Source organism: Colletotrichum tamarilloi, assembly GCF_030869305.1.
Source record: "Colletotrichum tamarilloi strain Tom-12 chromosome Unknown Scaffold_9.1, whole genome shotgun sequence".
NCBI classification, from domain to species: Eukaryota; Fungi; Ascomycota; class Sordariomycetes; order Glomerellales; family Glomerellaceae; genus Colletotrichum; species Colletotrichum tamarilloi.
Window position 1 is genome coordinate 255,047 of NW_026849392.1, and position 16,262 is coordinate 271,308.

At 54.2% G+C, this 16,262-nt stretch overlaps 5 protein-coding genes across 5 annotated transcripts; 3 read left to right on the top strand and 2 right to left on the bottom strand.

Annotated features, from left to right (window-relative positions):
- Positions 1–472: 472 nt before the first annotated feature.
- On the top strand, positions 473–1,081 carry CTAM01_03835 (uncharacterized protein; the record flags this gene model as incomplete). The annotated part of the gene is made up of 1 exon (XM_060519866.1): positions 473–1,081. One exon carries the CDS (start codon positions 473–475, stop codon positions 1,079–1,081), a length of 609 nt encoding a protein of 202 aa, XP_060385287.1.
- Positions 1,082–1,595: 514 nt separating this feature from the next.
- Positions 1,596–2,129, top strand: CTAM01_03836 (uncharacterized protein; the record flags this gene model as incomplete). The annotated part of the gene is made up of 1 exon (XM_060519867.1): positions 1,596–2,129. The coding sequence occupies one exon, from the start codon at positions 1,596–1,598 to the stop codon at positions 2,127–2,129; it is 534 nt and encodes a 177-aa protein (XP_060385288.1).
- Positions 2,130–2,506: 377 nt separating this feature from the next.
- On the bottom strand, positions 2,507–2,731 carry CTAM01_03837 (uncharacterized protein; the record flags this gene model as incomplete). The annotated part of the gene is made up of 1 exon (XM_060519868.1): positions 2,507–2,731. The coding sequence occupies one exon, from the start codon at positions 2,729–2,731 to the stop codon at positions 2,507–2,509; it is 225 nt and encodes a 74-aa protein (XP_060385289.1).
- Positions 2,732–3,717: 986 nt separating this feature from the next.
- Positions 3,718–6,049, top strand: CTAM01_03838 (uncharacterized protein; the record flags this gene model as incomplete). Its single annotated transcript, XM_060519869.1, has 6 exons — positions 3,718–3,827; positions 3,876–4,175; positions 4,226–4,453; positions 4,512–4,548; positions 4,617–5,635; positions 5,740–6,049. 6 exons carry the CDS (start codon positions 3,718–3,720, stop codon positions 6,047–6,049), a joined length of 2,004 nt encoding a protein of 667 aa, XP_060385290.1.
- A 6,312-nt stretch (positions 6,050–12,361) lies between these two features.
- CTAM01_03839 (uncharacterized protein) lies at positions 12,362–15,301 on the bottom strand (the record flags this gene model as incomplete). The annotated part of the gene is made up of 3 exons (XM_060519870.1): positions 12,362–12,463; positions 12,519–15,134; positions 15,200–15,301. The coding sequence occupies 3 exons, from the start codon at positions 15,299–15,301 to the stop codon at positions 12,362–12,364; spliced, it is 2,820 nt and encodes a 939-aa protein (XP_060385291.1).
- Positions 15,302–16,262: the final 961 nt, after the last annotated feature.

Here is a 16,262-nt window from a genome sequence, read left to right on the forward strand (position 1 = left end):
GATGCGATGATGGGCCGGTAGCAGGGGGCAGCAAAGGTAACGAAGCCATTCCCGAAGGAGACAAGCAGCGAAAGCAGCCGCGAGAGTGAGACCAGCGGCAGAATCGCCCACAGCAGCAACAGCGACGGCGCCAGAGAGGCGAAGGTAACAGAGGCAACGGGGCCCTGTGCCAGCGCGCCCGAGGAGAAACCAGCCACACATTCAGCGGATGGCTAACTGGGAAGGGCATGGCAGAGGAACGCGCTAGAAAGTCTCCAGATGGAACATGGAGATGGTGCGGCTTGTCAACTAGTGCTGGAGAGCATGTTTCCGTCGGCGAACTTTGGGATGTGAAAGCAAAAAGCGAAGCAAAGCAGAAGCAGCAGCTTGAGGCGCAGCAAACCCAAGGGCCGTCTCCCAGTGGTCGGTTCGATATGGAGGGGGAGTGTGTGTTGCTTGGAGAGAGAGGTGCGAAAGGAGGTGGGAATTCGGCATGGACACGATGCGAGCGTGTTGCGAAACCATGATTCCCACAGTTGTTCAGCCCCATTGCGGACTAGAATCATCAGCACGCAGCGTGGGGAGGAGAGAAAGTCTCGAGAGGGTGAGGTGGGAGGCCAAAGTCAGTCAGTCAGTCACTCGCTCACCAACACACACATTTCCTCTCTGTCTCTCTAGCAGTTTCTCTTACCTTTACCCCCCTCACTCTCAGTTTCTCTCTCTCTCTCTCGCTCACTTACTCACCCACCCCTCGGCTTGGTCGGTCAATCATCTGTCTTCTCTTGGATGGACTCGACCCCACCGCTTGTTTTCACTTCTCGGTCCCTCCCACTGGTGGCCCCCAGTCACCAGTGAGTGGCCCTTTCGCCCCGGCCCCCGGCCTCTCCCTCCCTCTGCGTTAGTTCTTTTGCAAGTGAGAATCGCCGCCGCCTTTGGTTGGGGCCCAAGAAGCCGGCTCACCCACGGGAGGAGGGGCCCAAGGTTATTTTTAATTTTGGCTCGTTTTTGGGTCGACCTTTGGCGGGTGAACGGGGAGATTGGCGGTGCGATGGACAAACAGCACATTGCCCAGTACAGCACAAAACTAACATTTCGGGCGTAGTCCTGTACTTACACTCGACACTACGATCCTACTACGGCCGTCTTTGACAGATACCGACGTTGATAGACACGGTAGACGCGGAATAGCGCCGAGGGTCTGCTCGTCTAAGGAAATCCCAGACTACCTACCTTACGGCTGGTTACCACTACCTTTGACTACGAACGACTACCGAATGCTGGGGCAAGCTGCTCGGGTCCCGTGTCAATACACGCCGGAACATCAAGACATGATGATGGCCGTTGACATCAAGCTCATCAGACATGACAAGGAATCTTTTAGTTAGCACCTATTCATCCATGCCGGCGGCGACTTCGACCCATTATCTCCTGTATTCCTGTACTCCTCTCATTCTTCTTCACCCCCATTTGGCGAGTACGTACTCATCTTCTTCCGCCCTGCCGGATTCTTTTTGTAGTCGTCCCATCCTCGATGAGAAATAACTCTTCTTTACATCTCTCATTCTCATTCTCGTTCATTCGTCTGCTCCCCCCAGTCTCTCCATGCATTAAAGTACATGCACACGCCTGCGTTACCTTGTGTACGGACACACACAGAGCCAATCCTTACCCTCTCCCTCGCCTCGATTCTTTGGCTGACCATAGCCGGGATCCCTGCTCTTATTCCCCTTCCCATCTCAGAGTCCCATCTCACCCCAATCCATCCCATCCCTTCATACTGTACCTATCTTAACAGGGCATCGCGATTCACTCCCGCCCCCCTTACGGACGACAACGATACGGAGAGAAGGAAGAAGAAGAATAAGCTCCGCGACGCACCAGTCTTCACCGACACACTCCAAGCCTCTCTGTCCAACAGGCTTAACCCCAGCCGCGGACGACTGTGTCAGAATCCGCGAAAACCCTGTTTCTCGGATCCAGAACCTGTTGGATCTGTCATTACTGAGGCCACTCACTCGGTCTCTGTCACCTTTGGAAAAAGCATACGCAGTTGGAGAGAGAGCGAGGGCAATAGTGTACAAATACGCTGCGTATACTCTCACACACCCGACACCCGCGACACCCGCATACATACACACACAAATACATAGATACATCTCGCACATCGCTGAGAGAGAGAGAGAGAGAGAGTTAATGACCCGGTACGTACGGATTTCACACTGCCTAGTCCCAGCAACGATCCCAGCACGGACGGCCCCTCCCCTCCACAGTCCACACATGTCCCTGTCCCATCCATTCTCTGTCTCCTCTCATAGCCCTGCACCTTGCACCCGCACCTGAGCCTGGGGTCTACGCACCTGGACATCTCATTCACATCCACACACACTCGCACTCACACGCACACCCACCCTCGCCCAGATGGAGGAGCATCAGCTGCAGCAACCTGCACAGCACAGCTGTTTTTCTCTTTGCTTTCTTTTCCTCTGCCCTTGCTCACAGGTCATGCCCCGTTATTCCCACCCGGTGGTCATGCCTTGCCCCGATTAGGCCGGGACCTGGTGTGGCACTTCTCAACCGTGTGTGCTGCCCTCTTCCTGAGCCAAAAAGCCAGACTGGACGGAGCCTGTGTGTGAGTGGTGTGCATCCATGTGTGTGAGGGTTGTGCTGTGCCTGCTGCGGCCACTGTCTCTCCTCCTCTTGGGGGACGTGAGGGTGAGGTGCCATTATTTAACTGTATCTGTCCCCGGCCCATCTACCACCGCCTTTCCTGTCTCCCCTCCTCTCAGCCTACATCAAACATCAAATCCCATCAGCCTCGTTGAGCTGCTCGCGCTGTCCTCAACCACATTCGCTTTTTCCTAACTCTACTCTTAGGAAGTCCTCGTTGACTCCTGTCATTCGCTTTCGCGTTCTTGTGTTTTTCTTCTTCCGCCAAAATCTCAAAACCGTCCTCCTCCAAACCAACCACCTCCCGCCCTCTTGTTTCAATTATTTCTCTCCCAACAAGATCCTCGGAAGAGAAACAAAACCGAACACAAAAAGGAAAGGAAAAGCCTAACTCTCCAACCCGCGCTCAGTCTACCCCAGCAGCCTCAGCCTCGAAGCATTCATCGCCAAATACCCTGGTCTCCAGCCTCAACAACTCCTGGGACTCGCTAGCTTACAACCCCGCCTCTCCCACAACTCGGCTTGCAACCAGCAAATGCTCCATCACTGTACATCGGTCTTCTGATCAACCACACTCGCTTTTTCGGAAACAGAGGACTTGAGAGATATACAACGGAAATTCGGGAAACCCAGAACCCGCCCACCCACGATCGCTATCAGTATCAGGAACTGGGAACAGGAGAAGGGAAAAGAAAGGGATCAAGGACAGAAAGAGACGTAAGAGGAACCCGCCAAATCGGTTATCGAGCAAAGCGGCCTTCTTTACCAATTTTCCTGTCATTTGCCTCACACCGAGCGCCTGACCAACCTGCTGCCAGTCGCTTACACATCCGTGGACGCATTTGCTCCTTTGCATCGCTTGCCCCGGTCCATCGACACTCTCGCGCAGTATTAAAGTCTAAGTCTTGAGACTAAGCCTTACGTTACTTTCCCAGTAACGATCCTCCACTCGCTATCCATACACGGTCGTCTGTCCGTGTATACTCCCATGTGCGTGTTGCGCCTGCCCATCGTTTCCCGACTTACACTGACACGCATAGTTCTTTCGTTTAGTTCATCCCCGCGCTCACAATGGCCGGTCCTGGTGGTGGTCCTCCCCGCCGCAGTCACACCAAGTCCCGCAAGGGCTGTGAGACTTGCAAACGCCGCCACATCAGATGCGATGAGAACTTTCCCCAATGGTAAGTGCTTCCTGCTCTGTTCCTGAACCGGCAACTAATACAACCCAGCCGCAACTGCACCAAGCACAAGATTCGCTGCCCCTACAACGACATGCCAATGCCCGAGGACAGGTCAACAACGCCCGACAAGCCCGACCTCATGTGGACTCCTGAGGTCGAAGCAGAGATCTCGCAGTGGCAACAGACGGGAATGTTCCCGTTCCCCAACCTAGGCATCTACCCGGCACCGAACCCTCAGTACTTGTCTGTAGAGGATCTCAGATTGATCTATCACGTAGCATCCATCTGCAACGAGTTGGCTACCTTTGATGCCAACGGCTTCACCCTTTGGACACGCCAGATCCCCACGTAAGTAGGAATTCGCCTTTTCTACGTCAAACTGTACTGATCCAAAGTAGCATCATCAAGATCGGAGCGACGAACCCGTATGTCATGCATGCGCTTTTGGCTTTCTCGGCCACGCACATTGCCTTCCTAACCGACTGCCCCCTGGTGGGCAACATGGCGTACGAGCACCGCGGCGTTGCCCTCAAGGGTCTGCAGGAGGCTATTGGCATGTTCGACCGCGAGACGTCGGATGCCGTCTTGGCAGCCTCTCTTGTCCTGTCGTGGCAAGCCACAGATTGGTAGGCAACTGGCAGCAGCCATCCGTTATGCAGTACCGCACTAACGCACAAATTGCAGGCGAAGCTGGACCCAGCTCATGCAAGGAACCTCGTCGGTATGTCGTACACACACAGGAAGCCGCCGCCAGGGTTTGAGAGACGATACTGACTCGCACTCTTTCAGGTCATCGAGGCCATGGACTCCTGGAAGCACGAGTCTCAATTTGGCGACTTCATCGCCGAGAGCTGCACATTCCCAACCGCTCCTGCCTCTCCCAGTCCGGATCACAAGCCGAGCCAGCCACGCAAGGAGGATATTGACGCCTTTAACCGCACCCTGAGCCAGCTACAAAAGGTCGAGGCCCATCTCAAGCACAACAAGGAGGACACCAAGTCAATCCAGCAGTTGATCAGCTTCCTCAAGGGCGCCCGCAAGGTCAGCCCCACGCTGTCCGTCTCCCAGCAGTTTGAGCGCCTTCGTCCCCTGCGGACGTGGCTCTTCTGGCTGCCAGTCATGTACCTCAAGCAGACGGGCGGCTCGCCCAGCGCACTCACCATCATTGCCTACTACTACACGGTGGCCCTGATCATGGAGCGTCTGTTCACTGAGATTGGTGCCGCCTACTTTGGCAGTCTGTCCATTGGCCCCGTAGAGGAAATCGCCCGCCGCCTCCTGTCTATCAATATCTCGGCCAACCACGACGGCGACCTGCAGACCCCCCTGACGCTCATGGAGTTCCCCATCGACACGGTCAACGAGTTCCGCTCGAGGATGGGTTGGATCCAGCCCGCGAGAACGCCCTCGTTCCCGCAGTTCAACCCTCCCAACTTCTACATGAACGAGCCAGTTCCCCTGCCTCCCGTCAGCGACTCGTATCTGCCGTATGGTCACAACCCTGCCTTCAGCTACAGTGCCGAGTCCCTGCAGATGCTCAATGCCGAGTCGGCGCCGCCCAGCAACGTCTCCCCCTTGGTGCTGTCGTCCCCGTACGTCAACTCGCAGTACCTCAACATCCCCAGCCCCAACTACGGCGGCTACAGCCCGGCATCTTCGACATTTGAGGGCTCCGTTGCCTATAGTGACAACGAGGAGTACGGCTCGTACGAGAGCTATGACATGAGCGGCGTGCCTACCCCCATCGTCGGCGGTTCCCACAACTTTGGCGTCGGGTTCGTCTCTCCCACCACCACCCAGCAGCCCCTGTGGATCTAGAAAGGCCCTGCCCCTCTTCCATGGCACCCTCGATAACCACTACGGCTCAGTACAATTGTCGCTTGGAAAGAATGCCGGATTGACCGCCGCTCAGGATGCCCACCACCCCTACCTACCCGCCACCGGAGGATTCCAACGTCCTAGCATCATCTTCGCTCAACACGTTGCCCCCATCCCCGTTCCTCCATCCCGAACTCTTCGGCATGCTACCCCTTCCCGAGTCACCAGTTCCTCGCGGCATGCCTCTCCCACGTCACCGGCACACACCATCCTCCTCCGTCTCCGTCACGGGCGACTCTCCCATGTCGGTCAGCGCACCCTTCCCACCTCGCAACCAACAGCGAGTGCCATCGACACCGACCTTCCAGTTCAACAGCGAGAAGGGCAAGGAGCGCGAGACATGAGTCTCTTCCCTCGCTCCCTGCTTCCAAATTTCCACCCCACCCTCAAGTTCTTTTCCATTACCATCGTTTGGGACCCTTTGATTTCGAAACATCTTTAATAATACCTGCTGCATCGACACAATACGCCAATGTACACTACACTCCTTTCGAGAGAGATCAACCGGTTGATCCGGGGCGCCAGACGCCGCCGCATCGCCACGACTATCCTTTTCAACCACCAACTATATACGACCTCAACGGCGACGCTGCCTCACATTAATCTACGACGACACTCCCTTAATTATCGAAGATGATACCCCCGATCCACCACAAAACCATAGACGTTCCCTACTCTCACCGGCATCGGATGATACCCAGTGCATCACACTCCTTTTTATGACTTGACGACGGAAGAAAAAGCATCTCGAATTATAGAGAGACGGGGGAAGAAAGAAAGATACACTCACACACACTCCTTATGGATCACATCGGCACCTACAACCCAAACTTGCATAGCGATCTGTTTTCGTGTTTGATGCAAAACACACACACAACCCACACTCGGCGTTACAAAGGAGTTTACAACACACCACAGCACAAGGGAAACACTTGGATGGATGGCTCGAAACCTCCAAACTGCATTGGGCGGAGTCACAAGTTTTGCTTTTTTTTTATCTAACTTTTTACATTGGCCGTTGCCGCGGATAGAGAAGGCTTGCCTCTCGCCGCCAGAATTTTTTTAAACTGTACCGAGGACAAAAAGAGTTTTGGATTTAATGAGTTTTGTTACTGCTTCCTCCATCGGAGAGAAAACAGTGGATGCTTCTTGAGCGTCGGGGATTTTTTTGTAATGAGTTTTTCCATGTGGGTTTAGCTTCAGCTTGAGCTTTGCAGACTTGGCTTTGGGGTCTTTGCTGCCGCCATCTCGCTCTCCTACTGAGCAGGGGATGATAGGGCCTTTTTTCGGTGCGTGGAAGAAATATACAAACCAGTTTGACGACGCGCATTACACTTTTGGGCTTCTCCTTGCAATGTGACACGCACACACTCTCTCTTTCCGCCCTTCTGCCTCTCTTCCTCTCCTTTGCCCGTAAACCATCCTCCGATTTCATTTCATTTATGACATGTCACTAACTGGATCGAGGTAAGATCCAGGTAACCGGGAAATTGAGTGGTTTTTTGTTACAGCTACGTTTTCTTTTCCCTTCTTCACGAAGCAAGGCGAGGAAAAAAAGCCCGGTAGGAGTATGTATCCGTAGGCATGTACGAAGTACTCCGTAGGGGGTGTGTAGTGAGTTCAAATGTGATGAGCGTGATGAGTGTGGAATGAGAGTACCGGATCGATCTTTGATTTAAAATTATGACATGTTACGGCCGACGACGCGGGGGTGTGTGTGGTTGGCGTGGTTGGGCTTGGTGGAGGAGCAGGAGGAGCAGGAGGAGTAGCGTAGGAGGCGAATGGTGCGAAGTGACCGGGGGGGGGGGGGGGGGGGGGGGGTGGTGGTGTGGTGGGGGGGGGGGGGGGGGGGGGGGGGGGGGGGGGGGGGGGGGGGGGGGGGGGGGGGGGGGGGGGGGGGGGGGGGGGGGGGGGGGGGGGGGGGGGGGGGGGGGGGGGGGGGGGGGGGGGGGGGGATAGGATAGGGATATTTGCTTTTCGTGTTGACGAGTCTAGCGTTTTTCCATCGTTGGCGTAAAAAGTTTACATGCGGTGTAGTGTGGCAGTGTGTGTTCACTTTGCGTGCGTGCTGCAGCTGGTGTGCTTTCTTTTCTTGATTTTTTCTCTTTTCATACAGGCTTGAGCCGTCGGAACCGACCATTTTCTGTAAATTTGTCTCGTCTGCATATCTCCCTATCCCGTACTTTTTTCTTGTCTGATTTAGGAAAGTCGAATGGGGGACGTTGTCTTCCGCTTGGCCATGCATGCTTCTTTTCGGGGAGGGGTGAGGGTTTTTGGTTCGATCCGGATGGGGTGCTCCCTTCCCCTGCAGTCCGGCGGGCTGAATGGGGTGACCACGACCAGAATGTGAGCTTCTTTGGGTAGTAGAGGGGGATCGTCGTCAGGGTTATAGATTCCCATGCTCGTGTGGTGTTTCTCTTTTTGTACTCCGTAGTAGTAGTGTCTCTGTATCCGTAGCTCTTTTTCCTTGCCAACGCTTGAGTATCTCGTTGCTTTTCCCTTCTTGCTTTGTCTCGATGGGGGGGACGGGTTTGAGGATGGTTGGGGGACAAGGTTGGGCGTCCCGGGGTCTGATGTACTATCCTACTTTGTAATTATGTGCGGATGTGAATGGGCTAGCTGGCTACCTGTCCAGATGACTGGGTTGTTAGTCCGCTGGATGGCTGGTTGGCTGGTGGGAGAAGGCGGCGGCGGAGAACTGCATATGATCGGCCAAGAAGTGACCTGACGAAGTAAGGCGAAGCGAGGCGAGGCGAGGCCCAGCTGAAGGGGGACTAGATGGGATAGATAGCGGCGGGTATTGAAACAGGGTCAGTCGGGATTTGACGGCACGACGGCACGGGGGTGGGTTGCTGGTGGATGTGGATCATGGAGTGAAGGGGAGGTGAGTGAATGAGTGGTATACGAGGCTGGAGATTGCGGTAGGACGATAACGGTGGTGATGTCGATGCAAGACATGCAACGGCCGTATAAAGGCGGATGTGGTGATTTGACTAGGCGTGAGAACCATGCCTGCCAGGTAGCAGATAGCATCACCGATGAGGCTGGTCAGTCTCGGCTATGGAAAAGCTTGGGTCTTGGAAGCATCTCGTCTTTCTGAGATTGCTGGTCTACTATACCGTTGAGCTCGTAGGTAGCTACTTTCCAAATCCATAGAGTCCGATCCCTGTTCTAGGGAGAGGTTCATGGGCAGGTTGGTCGGCTGGCCTAGGCAGATTTTCTCCAGGCGCCAGTGCTCGCGAGATTTGCTTGGCAGGTTCGAGTTGTAGAGGACGTACCTCACTAGGCGACGACCTCATCGTTGCCCTTGTCTTCTGTCTCATTGAACTGTCTACGTCGGACTAGAGACTTGGTCCTGGCTGGACATACTTTCGGGACGGAGGAGATTCCAACTTCTACACGCAACGGATGTTCGAGATAGCTCGGAGAATTTGATAAGCGAATCAATAGAGATGGATTCTATCGTTACTTAGCTCTTGGCGATCCCTCCTCGAGATAGGGGCCCTGCTAAGTGGCGGATGAGAAGAAAGGAATCGCTTCAGGGGGTTGCTGACTAGCCAGAACTTTCACGTATCCATGCTCATTCCATCAACTGGGTTGGCGAGCGGGATAGACTACACACGGATTGCGTTACAGCCAAGGAGTCAAAATGATATTCGACTTCGCGTAGTATTGCAACGAAAACCGTGACTTCCATGGCTCAGAGCATGGCGCTTCTCTCATCCGGCGCTATTCAGCATAGAGTCACGAGCGAACGGGTCACTCCAGATCACCTCGATGGTGAACAGCAAGTCGTCTGACAGTCAAGTACTAGCTGAGGTGACCACTTCATTCGAGTCGAGTTCAGATGTATGGAAGTTGATAGCATCACTGATTCACCACTTGTGAGGGTGCCTGCAAACAGACTCCCGCCCTTCCATCCCTCAAAGCTTTTGAGCTCACCACTGTAACCGGCCACGAGGCAAGATGCTCTGTCTCTCTTGGTGTATCATGGGTTTTCTGGAGGCTGTGGATAGAAGAAGTGACAGCTGTGTCGAGCACGCTACGCTGCGACCTTGCAGTTGATTACAGTCTCTCTTGAATGAACACCCTACCCGGCATGGTAAGTTGATATGATGGTACGTGTATCTACCTACATATTGAATACAAACAAAATCCTCGAGCTTATCGCTCAACTTATGCGTAAGCCCCGACGCGGGATGACTTGTTGATGCTGGGAAGTCTAGAACGATTGATACTGACGATCGAGCTTCCTCATCCTTCATAATCTGCGGCATTCCAAGACATATCGAACCTTCGATATGACAAAAGATAGAGCGCCAGGCGCTCTATCTTGTCGGTTGCCGATGTATTCGCTTCCGATACACTCCAGTCCGGTAGTGTTTATAGACACCGAAGTCTGATTTACCTTACTAAATGCTCTTGAGAGTATGGTGAAGACATTTCGCAGCCCTAAATGACCTATGCTGAGATGGCCGAGGAGAAGAGCCGAGGAGAAGATGGACGAGATCTCACGCCTGAAGGCAAGTCTCGGCGGAGGACGAACCAGGTGACACGCTCTGCCACCATATATCACATCTCTAGGTGACGGGAGCTGTATATTTAAGGCACTAGGCCTACGTTGGGCACGGAACGAACTTCAGTTTGACGACTTTGGGGGGGGGGGGGGGGGAGGGGGAGGGGAGAAAATTTTTTGGGGGTGGCGGGGTGGGGGTTGTGTTGGGGGGCTGCGGAGAGGTGGGGGAGGGGGTGGTTGTTTGGGGGGGGGGGGGGGGGGGGGGGGGGGGGGAACCGCATGGATGAAATTCGAATTTGCTTGTGGCGACTGGAGTCGGAGAAGATTGGGCCAGAACGAGACAAGAATTACAATGATTGAATTGGAGTGAATACGGCTTTGAGCCTTCGCAGACACGACTTTGGAATTGTCTACAACCGTTGGTTGATGCTGTAGTCCATCCCGGGGCGCGCCCTCTTACAACTCAGGAAAGGCTGCTTTTTTTATCGTTGGCGACTTTCCAAGTTCAATATAAATTACCCGTAGCTTGAGGAATCGAGAAATTTTTCTTCATGCCTGGCCTTTAAGACTTCCATCTCGTCTTCCAGACAGATCTGGGATCGCTCACTGCCTGATTCGGCAGCGAAGAGTGAGTCACGAGGGCTGAAGTACTCTTGTCTAGCCGGCGGGGAGGTAGACAACACCCCCTTCATTGAGCTTCATATCGATAAGTACAATCGAAACTCACCCTTCCAGTGCCAATCGCCCGTCTGGGGGGTATTCAAAACCGTATACCCAAGAAGCCAACATCGAGCAAAGAAGGCGCAAACCGTCTTTGGCTCTATGATCGATAAATTGCGTCAAAGTCTTGAAACATCCCGAAAAGGTTTACACCAACGCGGCATACTACTAGGAGAGACTAATGGCGCATCATGTCATCTGTGTCCGGCGCCGAACAAAATCCCAACGATCGCAGCCTGTCTTTATATACGCCGTTCTGCCCTCCCGCCTGCAACACTAAAGCTATGCGCAGAGCCTGCGATAGGGGTCCTATCCTCGAACCAGCAGTACTCAAGCTCTCGTCAATGCCGAGTACCCATCCATTAAAGGTCGACCTCTTCGCGCAACACACAAAACCGAACGAATGCGGCATTTCATAGACAGCGCTCCTAGTCACCGACGCAGCTGCCTTCAGTGGCCGAGACCGATCACACACTACCTTTCCAACAAGAGAACTGACATCCCAAGTCACCACAATCAAACTCCCACCAAGACTGAAGATACCAAAAACTTGAATTCCGCGCGGCGCGGTGCCCCATGGGGCCAGTCGGGGGTTATAAAAACCTCCTATGCTAAAGCTATCTATCTACCCTATCTACCTATCTACGACGGTTAAAGCCCCATTTTGGTGTGTGTTTTGCATGCATCATGACGCCTTCGCTTCCCATTTCCAATACTGGCAGAGCTGTGTGTTTTTCCTTGCGCACGTGTTGGTGTTGTCTTTGTGCGTTCAACCTCCAACCCCTCTCCCCGAGTGTTGGTTCACTTCCAAATGTTGCTTTTGTGAAAACACATAATGAGCTCCTTCCAGCAAGCTTTGAGAGCTTGTCCAGTTCCCCAGGCGCTGCGCCCAGTTACCGAATGTTCCCAACTACCTTGACCCTTCCACCACGAGCCATAAACAAGATAGCTCGTATACCAAAGAAAAGAAGAGCGTCTCTCGTCTCCAAGTTGCTCTGCCAATAAACATCCCGTCACATGATGCTGGCCCCGTCGGTATGCTGCGTGGAAGAAAAAGATGAAAAATAAACGATCCGTCTCGGCTGCTGCCCCCGATCACTTGTGTCGCAGGAGAAAAGTTGATTGCCAGGTGTGTTTGTATCACTTCGTAACTCCGTCGCATTCTTTCTTTCGACTTGATCTTCTCTTGCGACCCAACTACAAGCCTGTTTTGCTCTCTTGATATGTTTCTTCCTCTGCCTCTCTGTTCTGCTCTCTTTCTTCCAAAAAAGCATCGTCATTACTCATTTGTAAAGGACGCCTCGGTGGTATTTTCCTCCCCAAGTCATATCATGAAAGATCGCTCAATATTGGGCCCTTTTTCTTCGTGTTCAACGTCGTCTTCATACGCAAACGCTCAAACTGCGTCCACATGCTCTCGTCATGTAGAGTAGTACTTGCGGAGTTCTGTCTGATCCTCAGGCCGCATTTGGTTCACAAAGTCGTTGAACTGAGGAATCATTTCCCGGTACATGGTAATAACCTAGGATACGTCAGTAAATATCGCTACGTGTGGGAGGGGGGGTAGAGATGCTGACCTTCTGGAAGTGCTGGTGCAGTTCGGCCTTGATTGGGTTCCTCAAAGCAATGTCCTTGTACCTTGCAATGGCAACGAAGAGCTGGGGAAGCGCCTTCTCCATGGCCTGGGGGTTCTGTCCAACGACCAGGGTAAAGCCCTTGAAGGCAGTGGCCTTCTCTTCCAGGAACTCGACGTGCTCTATAGCCGAGAGGAAGTCCTCGGCAAAAGTTGGCAGTTGAGGGGCTAGGACTTCAGAATTGTGAATGCCGAGGCGACCGAGAGCAATGGCTGCGTTCTCGCTGACGGCGTTCTGAACACCAGGGTTCGAGACGATCTCGACCAAACGCTGCAGGAGTTCGGGGACAAAAGGTGAGATTGCACTGCTGTTGACCATGACGATCTCGCCAGCAGACCAGCATGCATTGTTAACAACGCTGAAGCCACTGTCAATCTCCTCGTCGAGAATGTTGTCGAGATCCAGCTGCTTCAGCAAGATGGGGAAAATTGCGTTCAGGTGCTTCTCAAGCTGGGGAAAGACGTATTTCGCGCAATCTCCCAGCAGAGCGTAAGCTGATTGCCGGACATCGTCCTGGGGATCCTCGAGACAGAAACCGAGAAGCTCGAAATATGTTCCCTCTGAGCCCCTGACTAGCTCCTGCTTCTTGTCCTCCTCTAGAGACTGGATAATAGCACTCAACAGGTCGAGACTGGTGACGAGAAAGTCCTTGTCTGGGGAGTCGAGTGTTGGGTTGTTAGTGGCCTGCAGACTTTGCTCGAGGTTCGTGTGGATAATGTTGACGCATCGTACGAAAATAGGCTGCGCATAAGGGGTGAAGGCAGAGCCCAGCGCCATGGCAACGTAGGAGAGACACTCTAGCAGGGGGAAGAGCTCGCGCGAATCGTCGCTGACCTTTTGGTAGCGTTCAATCAAGGCCGGCATCAGTAGGCTCATAGCATCCGGCTGAGCAATAACGGGACCAATATTCTCCGCCAAGGTCTGAACGCAGTCGTACAGGATGTACATGTTTCTGTCCTTGTACCGGGCAAAACACTGGACGAACTGCTGCAGAATAGGGATGCAATAGGGCTCGAGAACCTTTCCGGACTTCTCTTCAAGGTTGGCAAAAGCGGATGCCGCAGCTTCTTGGACCTTCTTGTTCTTGTCGAGCATCTTGCGGAGGATGCCTTCCATCATGGGCTCAAAGTAGGTGACCTTTTGGTTCTGGTCGAGGTTCGCGGCCCACTGTGAGTAGCGGCCGAGCGTCCAGCAGGTAATCTGCCTGACAATGGGCTCGTCGTCTCCGAGAAGTGAGAGGAGGTAGGGGACAAGCTCCGGCAGGTGGGGAGTAACGGCGTTGATGGTTCCCTCAGCGACTGCGCCAAGAGCGAGGACAGCAGCCTCTCTGTATTGCCACTCTTCGTGCTTGAGGTTGCTCGTCAGGTACGGGAGAATCGCAGTGAAGACGGGATCGGAAAAGTCACGCGCAAAGACGTCGAGAGCAGCGGCGGAGCACTTGCGGATAGTCCAGCGTTCGTCGGGGTTCTCGTCGCCATCGTCAAGGTCGTCAATCTCGCCCTCTTCCAGATCATCGTCCATGCTAGCCAGCTTCTCGTAGGCATTTCCGTTCTGGGCGGTATCGGCTGAGGCCTCGCCACCCTTACCCCTGGCCGCCGACTTCTTGGCGAATTGAGGCTTGATGTCCTCCTCACGGTCTTCTTCTTCCTCGTCGTCTGATGCACCACCGAGAAGGGCAATATCCTCCCCACTGTAGACCATGCACTCCAGCAACACGGGGATGATCTTGTCGAGGTAGGGCGTCAGGGAGCGCCACAGGTCCTCATGCTCGCCAACAGCCAGCCAGAATTCGGCGGCTTCGCACGCCAGATCTTCGTCATCACTCTTCTGTTGGGTGATGATGTAGTCGACGAGGCCGGCAATGTGGGGCTGCAGCTTGTCGGGACGGGTCTCGACCAGCTGGACGAAGGCGTGGCACACCTGGCGGCGCACATCGGGGTGCTGGTCGCCAGCCAGGATGAAGAGGTGGTTGAGGAGGCTGTCGATGTTGTTGAGCATGGCCTGAGACTTGCGCGGGGTGAAGACGTTGATGGCAGTCAGGGCCTTTGCGCGGACCTTGGGCAGCTCGCTCTTAGTAGCCTCGATAAACTTGGGAAGCAAAAAGTTCAGAGGGCGTTGACCATTGTGCTCGCGCTCCAAAACCTTGACGTTGTCCTCGCAAATCTTGGCCATAGCGGACATGGCGCCCTCCTGGCCTTCGTTGGAAACCTGACCGTTCTCGTTGGAAATGAGGCTGAGCAGCTGGGGAAGCAATTCAGGCCAGCTCAAGATACCACCTCTCCTGATGATCTCGGTCGCGATGTTGCCGGCGTAGTTGCGGACTTGGGAGTTCTTGTCTTGGATACCGAGGGGAACGGCCATCTTGATGAGGGCCAAGCTGTTCTCGGGGATCTGCTTGTAACTGGTGCGCACGTTGTTCTTCAGCATGATGGCGGCGGCAGAGCGCACGAGGTGGAAGTCTTGGGCTGAGCATTGTACACCCTGGGGAGGATCAGCTCTGGAGAAGAGGTAGGCGAGGTAGTTGTTGAAGTCGGGAGAGGCCTTGGCCTGCGTGAGCATCTGCGCATCAATGGCGGTTAGCAAGGGTCGCAATGGGCGAAGGGAACGAATGGTGGGCAACTCACGATCTCTGCCTGCTTCTGCGCATTCTTGTCGAATCCGCTGAGCGAGTCCTTGAGGCAAGCAGCCAGCTGGCTCAAGGACTCTGGGGTCGGCTGCCAGGCCATGACTGGCGCCTTTCTGGGGGTAGTTTGGAAAAAGAGATGTTAGACCAAAGCTGGCGACTTGTGAGGTGGTCGAGAATCGGGGGAGGATTCGAGCGACGGAGCGATGGTGTGAGGTCGATCGGTCGGGTGGTTGTCGAGCACGGCGGGAGGGTAGAGAGGGGCAGTCGTTGAAGTTGTTCGGCCAGGGCCACGGTCAGTAGTGAGGGCAGTGGGCGTTGACATTGGCGACTGGCAACACACTGACTGGCGAAATGGTGGGGTCGGCCTGTCAGCTTTTTTTCGCGATAACTATGGTGCGGCGGAGTAGCGGGTAATAGGTAAGGTACCTCTGCACGAGACCGCCTCCTAACGGTACCTTGGATATGGTATTTTGAGCGGACGGAGAAGGGCCAATGCGACTCAGGAGAAGGTACCTTGGGCAGAGGTGGGATCAGTGAAGGTCCCCGGTCCAGGAAGCACAGAGTCGCAGCGCTAGTGGTCCGTCGTAGCGCATCTGGGCCCGTACCGTGGACGGTACGCCGTAATAAGGTCAGGTAGTCGTAGCGAGGGCACGCCGCACTGCAGCTTTCATCTCAGTATCATGTTACCTTTACGCAAAGACAGCTAAGGTATCTATACAGTAAGGTAGGTGCGTTGGCCCCCAAATGGCCTGCTTTCTGTGGGCGAGATGACGGGTTTGAGGCGTCTGTTTTCCGTTCGAATGACCTGAGCAGGTGAGGCAGGCAAGGAAGGTGGTCAGGAGGGCAGATGCACATGTGTGAGTGAGAAGTACAGCAAGTACTAATTTTAGCCGTGCCGTGTCGTCTTCTCTCTCTGAGGTCTGTCCATCCCAACAGTCGTGGCGATGAATATACAAAAGTTTAATGTGCTGAGCTGTCATCTGTGTATCAGTGTCGTGTAGAAGAACATGTGTGTATCGATTGCCTGCCCTCTCCTCTCTAACCACGAGCCTCTTTCCTCG